Genomic DNA, 14581 nt, shown 5'->3' on the forward strand with positions numbered 1-14581 from the left:
ATCTAATGCTGATTCTTCCCAAACTTGCAGACATGTGAACAGAATTGTCTGGAGAACTTAGTGCAGACCTATTGTGAATGTTCCCACTATTCCTTTTCCTCAAGGCTATCTCAGTGCTTCGGGTTCAAGTATGCATGTGAGTGAAATTTCTTTCCTTTTCTTTATATAATGTATACAGACTTTAAAGAGTAGCATTTTAAATGATGCACATCGACAGGGCAAAAAGAGAAAAATACACCGTTTACTTGCCAAAAAGCTGCTTGTTTTTTTTTTCTCCTGTAGGTTTTATAGTGTAAAGTTGCCTTATGATTTCATTGTGAGAGTTTGCAGTTCTTTGACTAGTGGTATGTGATATAATTTGTCATGAATTTATACAAATGTATGGTTTAGTTCTAGCAGTTTTAATAAATGTTTGAACAAGCTGTATTTTATCTTTGATTCTAATATTAAAAACGCATCTAATATGATATGCTTTCCATCAGTCAAGACTTTTTGGACGGTGCACGTCATTGAAATAGCAGAATATGCTGAAGAATACGATCTTAATATTATTAGGCCATTCATTTAAAACGAATATTTTTTTATCGCCTAATAACAGGAAAAGTCATGAATGTTTGATTTGTATAATGGGCCTTGCATGCCATGATAAAGACAAGGGAATGTTCGATATGTATAGATAAGCCTTGCATATGATGACAAAGACAACGGAATGTTCGAAGTTGTTATGTATATTTGATTTAATTTATATTTGATTTAATTTAATTATCTGTTTGTAAGTTTTATTTTTTTAAATTAATTTCATTACATATTAAGTAATGTTATCTTGTTTACTGGAATTTGATACTTTCCAAAAATTCAGTTTTACCTGATTCTTTTCATAAACACATAATAATAGAAACATTGTTTCTGTTTTTTACTTGGTTCCCGGTTTTGATTCAGAAATCACTGAGTCAAGTAAACAACTTTCTATTTTTATTTTATTCTCGGAGTAAAATGATTGGTCTTTATCAAGGTCATACTGGGAGTACGTGATTTTAGATATGTAAACAGCCTCTTTTTTCACAATTCTGATTTTTCCGAAATTGCGCATTAGTTAGATTTAATATTGATGTTTAGAGAGATATTTCTGAGTAGGGCTTTTACACTGGAATGTCTTTGTTTGTGACCAGTTTGAGTTACATTTTAATAATTTTTCAAATTATTTGGATTCTAAAAGATTAATTCTTTTTTCTTAAAATATTAGAGTGCTCATACATAATTCTTGGACAAAGACATTTTTTAAAATTTTATTCGGAATTCAAACATTGGAATATTATTTTCTGTAGTTCACAAAGAACTGTAAACACATCAGCGCTATACTGACTACAGTGTACGTCATCGCCTTTCATTTTGGATTTTTCGTCGCGACTCAAACTTGAATTCATTAGAACATTTCATTACTAGGACTTCTAAAATTTAATTCGTGGATTAATCTTGGATTATTTATAGATTTGATTTCTTAAAACCGTAAGTTCTATTTTTTCTTCATTTTTTACATTGTTTGTCCAAGGGAAAAAAAAATTTGTTAAATTTTTCAAAGCTTGTTGTTTTCACTCTTTCTTTTGTAACTGTTTATTAGAGCCTAAACACGTAACATAAGAATGTGCATATATGGGCCTTGCTTATGATGGCAAAGACTATGGGATGTTCGATGTGTATAGATAGAACATTTATCCTCGACAGTACAAAAGCAAATGGTCTAACCACCCACGAGTCAGCATATTTATGTCAATGGGGCTCAGTGTATAATTACTGAAATAATAATAATAATAATAATAATAATAATAAAACATATATGCATTGCTTCATGTCGACAGATACATGCCTTCGAGCGCTCCAAGAGCTGGCTAAAGCGAAGAAAACCGGATGTAATTGTCCCAATCACTGCAGGTAAAGATATAAAATTCATCTCAAAAACAAAAACCCTCTCCTTCAGATGTGAACTGTTCAAAAGATTTATTATCACTCAATCAGTATTTTCTTTATATTATTTGGAAATACTATGAATTCTTTAAAACAAAAGGGTATCGGCATCTATTTTCGTGTCCAGGTACATTGGCATGATTTATGGCAGTCTTAAGTAAATATGACGTATCTTTTTGTAAACCATCCATTCTCTTCTCTCTCAAACAGATGCAATATGATTCTAACCAATACAATTGCAAATGCAGCTATGATACATTATGAAATATATGAATGCGCTGGAGTGCCATATTTAAGAAATTCCATTAATATAATATTTGCTGAGCTTGCATTAAAAAGAAAGAAACAATTCGGTACATAATCTGTATCGAAATCAACCAGTATAAAGTAAAATATAAATATGTTCCGCATCTTTCAGATATATAAAGCAGACGATCAAAAGTAAAACGAATTTCTGTTTTTTAAAAAAGTAATACAGACTAATTCTTTATGATAGAATTTACTCGCTTTCTGATACGATTTCCCCTCAGCAGTATAAGTTTATAAAAAATGTATTGTTCTTTGTCTGTCTATCCAGGACATTAGAATTTGAAATAGACAGCAGATCTTCCATATGGCCGACGGAAGGATTTGTGGTGAGTAAATACAAATGTATCTTTATTCGTGAACAAGAGATTTATATAACAAGTTCATAAAACATTTATTTTTTCTTAGAGAGAGTACTATTGTCCGCGTAATGTGATTTTTGAAGTGGATGAAAGCAAACGATCCAAAGAGAACCGCCGAACTCACACGGATTATGGTTTCTCCCATTACATCATTGTACTGGGAATACATAGAAGCCGAGACAATAGTGGTGCAAACGAGTTTTTGCCAAGATAAAAAAGAAGATTAGAATCAAACTGACCAAAATACTCCACCCCCCTCCCACGAGATGAATGCACGTTATAGGTCAAATATGAAGAAAATGGTGATACCTTTGTAGAATAAGCCAACAGGTACCTAAAACAGAAGTGTATGTTAGTATATTGAACGGTCATTTAACGTCTAAGTGATAAAACTTATGCAGCGTACACTCCTAAATTGTGATAAAAACAAAACAAAACAAAACATCAACAAAACCAATAAAGGTCTATTGTTATGAATTTTCTCCAATTCGTAAAATAACAAAAAGATGTATAAAACGGGGATTATCTAACAGAATGTGTCAAACCGGATGATTTGTGAAGAGCTTTCGGAATTAGCCATATGCTTTGCTATTTTCCTTCAAAATACAAGGGTTAAAACGACCACAAATTAATTTTAAAGAGCAAGCATACCAGAGAGAGAGAGAGAGAGAGAGAGAGAGAGAGAGAGAGAAATAATGTGAAAATAAAGTAGCATATTTAATAGAATACACAAGGTTCATGTACATAAGCATCTGTTTGTGATACCTTTGTTTTATATATTTATGATGGGGAAAAATGCAGCATCTATGAAGATGAACATAAAGAAATATTGTTAGGATATAGGAGGGTACATTTGAACGGGGCTGTGTGTCTCCCGTATATCAAATTCAAAGAGAAACAATTTTTTTAATAGAGCTATTGTCGATAATTTTTTTTTTCTTTAAATTAGAAACATGGGTCTTATGTGTATTTTTATTTTCTGATTTTGGAATGTGGCATATATAAATATAAATGTTAGAAATACGCCAAGATTCCGCTTCGTCGTTTGAAAGTACAATATTTTGTACATTTACCAGTAATTGTCATAATTTGTTTTCTTTTCTCTCCTTTTAACCCTAATATATCGATGAGAATACTGATTGTAGATGCAGTAGTAGTTATTTTTTCCCAGAATCATTGTGGGTTTTTCCCCACCACACTCTAATAAGTCACTTTCGAATAGATATTTGGGCCAGGTAATAACCGCGCTAACGTTTATGAGGCTGACGCTTTTAAACGCACTTATTCATAAACGATGCCGTAGAAATATAAAATAAGAACGAATACTAAAACACGTGTATTTGACTTTGCAGGAAGCACCAAAGTATTAAGATTGTTTTAACTCGCAAGTGACCCATAGGTTGACGTCTACTTAAATGATTTACATTCATGCATTAATTAATTACGTTCAAATGAAAACTTTGGGGGTGGGTGTGTAAATGGGTGGGGTGGGGCGGTTTTTCTTGCTGTTAGCACCACTGTAATCCTCTCGGTTCGAGTGCGCTTAGGATTCAGTGGGATTCTGCCTTCTAATAGATATTCTTACAACTTATATATATATATATATATATATATATATATATATATATATATATATATATATATATATATATATATATATATATATATATATATATATATATATATATATATGTTTTCTTTATCTCACTTTTGTACCTCAAGCTATCGATAACCATATTGACGGTAGGTCCTGCAGTAGTTATTTTTTCCAGAAACTTTGTGCCCCCCACCCCAACATACTCTAAAAAGTCACTTTCGAATATACGTCTGGGACAGACAATACCCGTGCTAACGTTTACAAGGTTGACACTCATGCACGCAATTATTCATAAACGATGTCGTAGAAGTGTATAATAAGAATTAATATGGGGTTTCCAGTTAAGGCCCATTAAGACATAAGTTTAAACTAAAACATGTGTATTGGATTTTGAAGGAAAACCAAAAGTATTAAGAGAGCTTTAACTCGCAAGCGACCTCGAGGTTTTCGTCTACTCAAATAATTCACATCGGTAAATTAACCGTGTTAGAATTATCGAGGATAAAATCGCAGTAAGTGCGTCCAATGGAAACATTCGGTGGGGGTAGGGGTGCAAATGGGTGTTGGGGAGACGGTTTTTCTCGCTGTTGGCACCACTGTAATCCTCTCGGTTGGACTGCAGTTAGGATTCAGTGTTTTTTTAAAATATATACTGTTACAAAATTTAATAGATTTCTTAATCCAGATTCTATAAATGAATTATATATATATATATATATATATATATATATATATATATATATATATATATATATATATATATATTCAAACTTGTAAAAATGAAATAAAATTCATAAGTCACTGAGCCTCAAGTGAACCTCAAACAGATGTTTTAAAGCCAACGTGTGAAAAAAGGTATACTGAAAGAAGCGGATTATCACTTTGTAATATTTTTGTAAGGTTTATGTATTCGTCATGCCCATTATGCCATGTATCTGAGCCATACGACTTCAGATGAGCACGGAAGAAACTATACACTTTAATTAATTAAAACTGATAGCAATACATAAATTACGTTATTGTAATTGCAAATAGGTAAACTTATATAAACTAGTACTTGAACAGTCAGTTTGTGTTTCTAAAACTTCATTTAAAGTTCAAAACATTGTAAAGATATTTTGAAACAACCTCCATTGCTATACTTGACAGTACACACACATCCATCTGTCTTCATACCTAACAACACAATGATCATCGACTCAAACCACATTGATCACCGATGTTTTGAACGAGTAAGCTGAACTTAGCAAATATATGCGTATGGGTTTATTCAATTTTTAATTTTGTTTTTACCAATTTGTAATTACAGTAATGTAATCTACGTACATCTATCTGTTAGAAAATTGCAATGCATGCATTCTTCTGTGTTTAATTGAAGTCAAATGGAAAATAAAACATGTGGTGCATAAATTCAAAGGGCAAATCAATCTTAAATTTTAGATTTGTATTTTAAAATTATGCAGTTTTGTACGTAGAATTACAATCTGCTTGAATGTGTAGAGACAGCCAAGTGTGGAAACAATATTCTTTTCGAAAGGAATAATCACCTTAGACCGTTTAACGTTATGTCGCAAAATTACGTCCTCAGCGTAAAAGTAATTTGATAAAGGTAATAGTTATATAATTATTTATGTTTCTATCTAGGCGCATGCATTTTCTTTTAAAGGGTTAAAGGAATATGATATTTTTTTTGGATTGATATTGTAAAATCTTTTGTAATGGTGGTCGTGAATATAGGGTATACTTCCATCTTAAAACCAGCAAATCGTTGTTTGCATTTCTTAACTGAGCGACCGATAGCCATTTTATTTCTTGAATAATTTTATAAAAAAGTAAATTAGGTAATGCTATATGGTCTTTTTATTTATGTCTAATAAAATACGAGAACCGTGTAAATCAATATTGCAAACCACTAATTAGGTTGCATCTTCTCTTAATTTAAAAAAAGGGTTCTTTCAATGGCTTCAGAATATTCTGCTAACTTTGGTCATTAGAAGAACAAATATAGACACTTTAATAAATTGGAATGCAAATCAGCATTTATTTTTATATTTATATTTTATTATATTTTTTACTAATAACATATTATTGTTATTACATCGTGATGACAGTTGCTTTTCTTTTCTAGGAATACCTGCAAGAGAATCTTATACAGAATAACGTAACAATAAACACTTCAGAAGTCAGGTAAGGATATTTGTCAATTTTTGACTGCTGGGATGGAGAAATTAGTATGCCATTTACTACCGTTACCTTGCAGCATGAAATGAGACTACAACCTCTTTCACCACGCCCCCATGCCCCGAGAAAGAAACATGGTTGTGTCGAGTTTGCCCCATAATAGATTGAATCTGCGTAAGCTTTCTTCATTTTGGAGAAGGAGAATAGTTAATAATAATAATAATAACAAAAAAATAAACAAACAAACGAACGAACGAACGAACGACAGACGAACGAACAAACAAACAAACAAACAAACAAAATAAATAAATAGATAAATAAATAAATAAATAAAATAAATAAATGGAATATTTTATTTCGATTCATCATAAACGTTTCTCTATTCAGGAATTCCCTAGCAAAGCTGTCTATAAACTTCGGTGAGGGAAAGGTTATAGAGATTCAAGAGCAGACATCATTTTCGGTAAGGTTTTTTTTCTTCTTGAAGGTGAATCCCAATTATTTCGAAGTAACTTAAGATGTTGATTAACTCATACGGTTTAAAACTGTATATTTCTCATTAGGCAAGAACTGAAGTAAAATTCTGAGCTTTACTATTCTGAGTTCCTGGTGCATTTTTTTGTTGTTGTTTTAAAAAAAGAGAATCTTATAGTATTTATGTCGTCACTTGTATGCATGTGTATTGTATGTATATATGTTGTATGACTGTATCCTGCATGTATGTGTGCTGTATGTATGCATGTATTACGAATATAAGGTCTTAAACTAAGTAATAGAAAGAAAGCGAAACCAGAAATTTTGTCAAACTTAGCAAATAATGTATTTCCCTTGAATACAAAAGTGAAAATTTAAAAGGAACTTATTTTATTGGGAAATACATCTCAAATAATCATAAAAGGTCTACCACTAGTCCAAAAGTATAGAATATTCAAAATAAAGTCAAAGTCTTGAATATGCTGATGTACCAATAGCACTGAATAGGCTGATTCGCCAACAGTCTTGATGTATCACAAAGATATAATCAAGAATGCCTTGGAATAAATTCACAACAATCCCAAAGCACTTTGAAATTCCATTGAATAATTTAAACAGCTGATTCCTCTCAAAATATATCTAAACACAACTAAAAATGATTCTACAGATTGATTTTAATGTAGGAATGAAGACGTTGTTGACAGAAACCTCTTTTATATACGCCTCCATTTGACCTTTGTCGCAATAACATTTTCTGAAGAAGAAGAAAAAGACTCAATCATCTTAAAGGATTATTATACCAAACTGCAAATAAGTTGGTATCCAGAACCTTATAATGTCAAAAGTCCATGCTAACATGTTTTCGAATTACAATTATCTTAAAGTACAATTTACAATCATGGACAAAAGTTATGTACACAATACAGATATGTCTAACAGTAGATAGCCAGATTAATTTATATACTTAACATTCAATACTTTTCATGTCAAATGCTAAAACTTATCATAGATCCTGGACCTTTTGGCTCGGATCGGTGGCCTGTCAGCCCTGATCGCTGGGGTATCTATCATCACAGTGGGGGAACTCATCTGGACGGTGGCCAGACTTATCTGGTTCTGCAGTATCAATCTCCGAAACAAGTAGGTGACTTATATTGTAATTATACATACACAATGTATTGCCAGCCATATTTTGTAGCATCTTGAAACGCCGTATTTACCAATGTAGCTTTTAAATCATATTTATCACAATAAGGAAATGGAGATACGCTCAAGTACGAAAGAGAATATCTATGACAATGTCTCCAGTATCTATCTATCTATCTATCTATCTATCTATCTATCTATCCATCCATCCATCCATCCATCTATCTATCTATCTATCTATCTGCCCTGCCCTGCCCTGCCCTGCCTTGCCTGCCTGCCTGCCTATCTCTCTCTCTCTCTCTCTCTCACAACGACTACAGTTTGTACTGAGTACATACACAGATACGATATTCCTGAGTTAATCTTTTCATGACAATGTGTATTATATGTATGTGCAGTCAGTACATATATTCCTGAGTTTATCTTTCTGTGACAATGTCTACAATTTGCAAGGAGTACAATAGATAACATATTCCAGAATTTATCTTCCCATAATAATGTCCGCAGTTGACAGTGGGTACATATATAGATAACTAAGGTTTCTCTCTAAACTTAGTAGGAAAGAGATGCACTACCGAATAAAAATCCAGCCCCCTTACACATACGTTACGTAACTTGCTGACATCTTATTTAAAGGACGTTCAGACAATATTCTTGTGCAACTTAGTAAACTCCAGATATAGTAAAATCGAATATAGCGTATTAGATATTACGAAGCACATGGCAAGGTCCCCTCATGTTGTTTGATAAAATTTTGTCTTTGGTTCTAGCGAAATTTGTATAATACATTATATCTGGAATTTATTTATGTCGATGTTCCTTGTAAAAATGAACTACACGTATATAGATTTTTTAACAAAAAAATGGAAAGTTGTTTACAAGAACTAACCGGAACCACACACACGTGCGCGCGCACGTATTGTTTCTAGGTCAATAAACCTTAAGGTAATCGTCCAGATCTGCGGTAATTATTCTATGTAGCAGTAGTTACCTTTTAAATTCTTTTGAAGTCTTTTAAAAAGAACCGGAAGAGGTACCATATCAGCTGAAATGTTATTAAAATAGAATTCCCCGACTTCAACCGAGTCTTGTAATTAGCTTACTAGTACACAGGGGCTAGTTACAAAGAAAATTAACGGATGGGGGTTCTAACCTGTAATAATATAACACAAGGGAAGACACCGGTCCGCACCCCTCGGCAGTTCCAACACTGCTAGTTTATCCTAATTGCGTCTGCTAATTTCCAACTTAGGCCAGTCGTAATCAAGAATAGTTCAATTTTCGAATCAGCTCGACACACTTCGTTCAATTTGTGATATAATGGAGAAAATTCAATAATTGTTCGCCGATGTTGACGTCTGGACAACTACCCTACTCACAGTGCAATTTTGCATTCGGACAATCTTGGATTTCACCATTGACCGAAAGGTAAGATCCGAACAAACTCGAGTGTGCAATTTCACGGTAAATACAAGCAGACGAAATCGAACACAGAAATGGACACTTTTATTGTGTCATGGTAAAATTCGATTATAAGCGTATATACTGCTAATTATCTAAATGTAAAGTTGTGTTCAATATTTTATACACGCTCGAGTTTGTTCGGATCTTACCTTTCTGTCAATGATGAAATCCAAGACTGTCCGAATGCAAAATTGCATTGTGAGTAGGGTAGTTGTCCAGACGTCAAGATCGGCGAACAATTATTGCATTTTCTCCATTATATCACAAATTGAACGCAGTGTGTCGAGGTGTTTTCAAAATTGAACTATTCTTGATTACGACTGGCCTAAGTTGGAAATTAGCAGACGCAATTAGGATAAACTAGCAGTGCTGGAACTGCCGAGGGGTGCGGACCGGTGTCTTCCCTTGTGTTATATTATTACAGGTAAGAACCCCCATCCCTTGATTTTCTTTGTAACGAGCCCCTGTGTACTAGTATATGTCTATAGGTCAAAATCCAAGACTAGTATTTGGGCGGAAATAATCCTGTAATACAAAGAGAAATATGGCGCAATTATTAACTTTTGATCTTTAACCGCTTCTAAGTTAAAAAAGTGTATTTCCAGATCATCAATGAAGAGTGATAACATGACAGTTCTCACGGACTCGGAAATAACTTCGGTAACTTGGGCCATGTACAAGGAACGCCGTCGTGAGGAGATCAAAATGGGCAAAGCAAAGCATCAACCGGGCATTACTCTCTCGGGCAATGCCCAGAGTCGCATTCACATGTCACGAAAAAATGCGTATTTGGCCCCGATAACAGAGGAAAATCAGCATAGAGGGACAGATGTACAACCGAAGGAGGGTGAACAATATAACTACCCATGGGAAAGAACTGGGCACACGCGGTTATATAGCAACGTTATTTCCGAGCGGCCAAGGGGACCAGGCGAGTACAATACACCGGAAAGGAGAGGAAATGCACCTAACACGGCATCAATTCCTGCTGGATCATCTGATCATACATATGTTGAACTGCTTCATATAAACGGTTTGCCAAAACGCCAGCTGTCAAGTTCTGGCCAAATTAACTCCAATAGGGATCGAAATTTGGCCCAAGGGGACGCCACGCCGTTGTACGGAGGATCGTCTGCTTATTACAGTTCAAAGAATGTTCTAGAACCAACATATATTTAACTCTTGATGTTGCGCTTTACCAGTCGTTATCGATGGTATGGAAGGATGCTATTTAATATTTCCTCGAGAAATCATTTTAGTTCCTGTGTCCACATAGTCACCTTATGAACAGAGTCCATATCCAGACTAAGGTATAAAAAAATTATAAAGACTAAACATATGCAGTTTTAGAATATTTGAATATTAGTTAAAACTAAGTATAAACTATATTTTATTTGTGTACATAATCTTGTATTGTGCACCTACATATTTTAAAGCCCCTCCCCCTCCATTTGTCCATCAGTCATAAATCAATGAATTAGACAGTGTTTTCATGATTTGGGTTTTTTTTTTGTTGTTTTTTCTTAAGGTTTAATTTATTGTATGTGTTTTCCCGCATTAAAGTTTCCAAAATTTGTATTTTGTGCTCAAATTAAAAAAAATATGACTCTCAAATACATGAAAATGGTTACACAAAAAGATTCGAAAATATACTTTTTTCTTGTACATAAGAATCATGGATTGTAAATAACATTACATATTATATCATATCTGTGTAATGAACGTAAGGAACTTAAACTCAGTGTATGCATTTACATTCAACTTATAAATCTTATTCTTAAAAAGAAACGTAAGTTTGGAAGTATTATACATCATGTCCTATTTATTACTGTTAAATCATTTTGACTTCTAGCATAGTGCAATAGATACGTGTAAGAAAATATGACTAAAACATTGAATTGATATTTTGTGTATGAACTGTGTATAATTTTAATAATAAAACCTCCTTTTTTAACTATCCCAGATGTTGTTTCTTTTCGTTAAACATTTCTTTTGCATTCTTTATGTTTCCAAATATGAATGCTTCGAGTAATGGAATAGCTGTATTTGCTCGTCTGCAACGGGAAACCATCTGTTTACCCTTTTGTCATAAATTCATTAGTTTTGGGTTAAAAAACATTAGTTTTGGCTATACCTTGTTGGAAAAAGTCATTAATTTGGGGTCTACCGTGATGTTATGAAGTCATTACTTGAGATCAATCAGATCTCGTGTTACTTTGTGAGATCTCCGCCATGCGAAGATCTGCTAAAATATTTCATTAATCTCTGTTACCGATAAAATTTGCATCGGCAATACTTTGTACAAGTGAATCTACAATTTCTCTCTCTCTCTCTCTCTCTCTCTCTCTCGTTTTTAAAATAATATTTTGTAAGTAGACATATTTTCAGCAATCGTTCAAGATAAAATTATTTTGAGTGTTAAAGAACATAATTTAAAACTACTCCACAAACAGACGCTGATGCAGGAGGTGTGCCTCAATCATCTGGTGGAAAAAAAAACATATATCCATGATACATGACGTCATATTATCTTCACCAAGATATCACCTCATCGCAACAGCCAATGAAATCACTTTTTATTTTTTGGGAAAGTCTCGATGCAACGTTAAGAGAATAAACATTTTCTTTACCAGTCGGAAATCTCGAAAAATCGACGAGAGGTCAGGTTGAACAAGACTATACTAATCATAATCACAGTGATCCTTCACAAAAGCTCCATTCAGGGGAGCCACAAAAGTCTGACATGTTATAACTGAGATCACCATCTGTTATATAGGTCATAACGTTTTATTGAAACATATAATTGAGAGAAAAATTATATAGCCAGTGTTGACACCACTTAAATTGCTACAGTACCGATATCACGTAAGGATCTCATTTCCGTTCCCATTTAGGAAATGCATCTGCCCTAATTCATGTCATTCAGATCTGATCTTCCATATGTCAGCCAGTTCATTTTCCTTCTTCTGTTTTCTCTCTCTCTCTCTCTCTCTCTCTCTCTCTCTCTCTCTCTCTCTCTCCACCTCTACCACCGACAGTCAGGAGGAGCGGATCTTATAATTTCGTAGACCCAATAGTACACATTTATTAAATGAATAAGTAGGCGCCATCATAGCATGCGTAAAAACGAACTCCAAACAAGAAAACGTAGGCTTTAAACAATCACTTTTTAAAATTAGTTTTCTACGTGCAAATTATTAATGACTGAACTTACATGAACTGTTGCTATTTGACATTTTGTCACACACAGAGTAACGTATGCCTTTTACATTCTAGTACAAAGGAACACATGTTTATAAAACAGACATTCTAACCCTCAACACAGCCATAAGTAATTTTGAAAACAATGGAGGATTCGATTACTGATGAGTGTTGATTGCAAACCGAAATTAAGTGACATATCCAAATTTGAGTGCAGCGTCTGTTACCGAATTATGCTGCAAACTTGCCAGGACCCAACATTTTGAGTGCAGAAATGAATAAACTAATGAAACAAAATCCGTGTAAGAAAACCCGCAATTATTGCAATCTTTGTTAAAGATGAAATCTGTCAGATGTGACCGCTCTTTGATATTTCGACTTTACCCCCACCTGTTCACTGTAACAATCCGCTCAGTGATATGTGTTAAAGAAACTACAAATCCCTTTACTTTCATTTAAAAACAGTCATTCATTTTACAAAATACACAATATTATGCATTATTTGTTGAAGCTAATTTGATAGAAGGTCATCCAAAAGCTTTAGTAAATTTCGGAACTTCTTTTTTATTGATCATCACAATCGAATTTGTCAAATCACTTTTATTCGATCTTCCTCCACAACGTATCATGTCGAATAACAAAAAGTGTCAATCTTCTTACAAGCTACTCCAAAAAAGCCAAGAAAATCCGTTTCATTTACAGAAAGGAATTCTTTGTGAGGACGACGGGATCGTGTCTGATTCTTGTCAAACACATCTTGGCATCTTCGATGACATGTTTGGAGAAGAATGAAAAGAATTTTAGCTTTTGTTTACACGAAAAGGACATTTTCGTAATGCCAGAAACTCAAAATTTTATTTCACAAGTTGCATCGCACCATCGGCTAGACTGCATATTTGTTGGTGTCGTTTAAAAGTCAAAGAGATACATCTCATGTTCAAGCTTTGGCAAAAGTTAAGAACACCTTGGCTGAAGTGTGCGTATGATGATGTCGCTCAATTGCCACGTGCATATTTACCTGTTAATGCAAAATCTATGACATCAATGTATTTGATTTTTTGCTCCTTGAGATTCGTCAGTTTTGTATCGGACTTAGCAGGCAGCATTGGTTTGTCCTTCAAACAAACTGTCGCGTGGATTCAAAGGTTCGATGTCCACCACATCGTACAGTTTGATGATGCCTAGAAATTCTGGATCTCTTTTCAAACGTGAATCATAGTCGTGTTCCCACATTTCGTCATTTCTCTCACGTGATGTCCTTGACTTTCCAAAGTCTGACGTCATTGGCACGTATTGTCTTACAACTCTTCCATGTTGAACTCAGAATAAAGATTATTCAGGTCTCGTCGAGGATAACAAGTGGGGCATTCATGAAATAAATATCCCAGAAATTCTAAATCCCATCTATTCTCGAAATAAGATCCAATCTTTTTCTCTGGGTAGTGTCTAGCTTAGTTTCACTCAAGTAATGTAACCAACGCAAAGCTTTGGGTGAATATCGACGGCTGACAACATAAATAGATTGACGTGGTAAGATAGCTAGCTTGTTCTCGCGCATGAATTTCTTTCAGTACACTAATTCACACGCTTTGGCAATAGAAGGATCTTTCATTAAGTGATCGATACCGCCTTGGTCCATAGATAACAGTTGAAATTTTCCACGACAACGTCTTAACATCTTCAGTTCGGATCGACAACATTCCAACATGAAAATCAAAAGGGTCTGAAGAGAAACATTCTCGTTGTTCTGATCGAATATCGTCTTGGTCGCAGTCGTGGATTTTAAGTACATACGGCAGCGTGACGTACTGATTTGCTTCGGTATTGAAAAAAGCGTAGAAAATAGTCTTCAGCCAGTTTGTTATTTTAAACGTATTAGGCATTCTAT

The 14581-nt window shown here is 34.0% G+C and overlaps 1 protein-coding gene across 1 annotated transcript in view; it reads left to right on the forward strand.

Moving 5' to 3' along the window:
* The window catches only part of LOC149801390 (epithelial sodium channel subunit beta-2-like), a 59647-nt gene extending 48198 nt beyond the window's left edge, over positions 1-11449 (forward strand). The window contains exons 5-11 of the mRNA XM_089955462.1: positions 31-136; positions 1857-1929; positions 2540-2597; positions 6356-6414; positions 6796-6871; positions 7892-8022; positions 10098-11449. Of these exons, the coding sequence (XP_089811588.1) occupies positions 31-136; positions 1857-1929; positions 2540-2597; positions 6356-6414; positions 6796-6871; positions 7892-8022; positions 10098-10671 (1077 nt within the window). The 3' untranslated portion in view covers positions 10672-11449. The remainder of the gene's footprint in view (positions 1-30; positions 137-1856; positions 1930-2539; positions 2598-6355; positions 6415-6795; positions 6872-7891; positions 8023-10097) is intronic.
* Positions 11450-14581: the final 3132 nt, after the last annotated feature.

The sequence above is a fragment of the Sinohyriopsis cumingii genome, chromosome 4 (genome assembly GCF_028554795.1).
Source record: "Sinohyriopsis cumingii isolate HCF-2022 chromosome 4, ASM2855479v2, whole genome shotgun sequence".
Taxonomy (NCBI): domain Eukaryota; kingdom Metazoa; phylum Mollusca; class Bivalvia; order Unionida; family Unionidae; genus Sinohyriopsis; species Sinohyriopsis cumingii.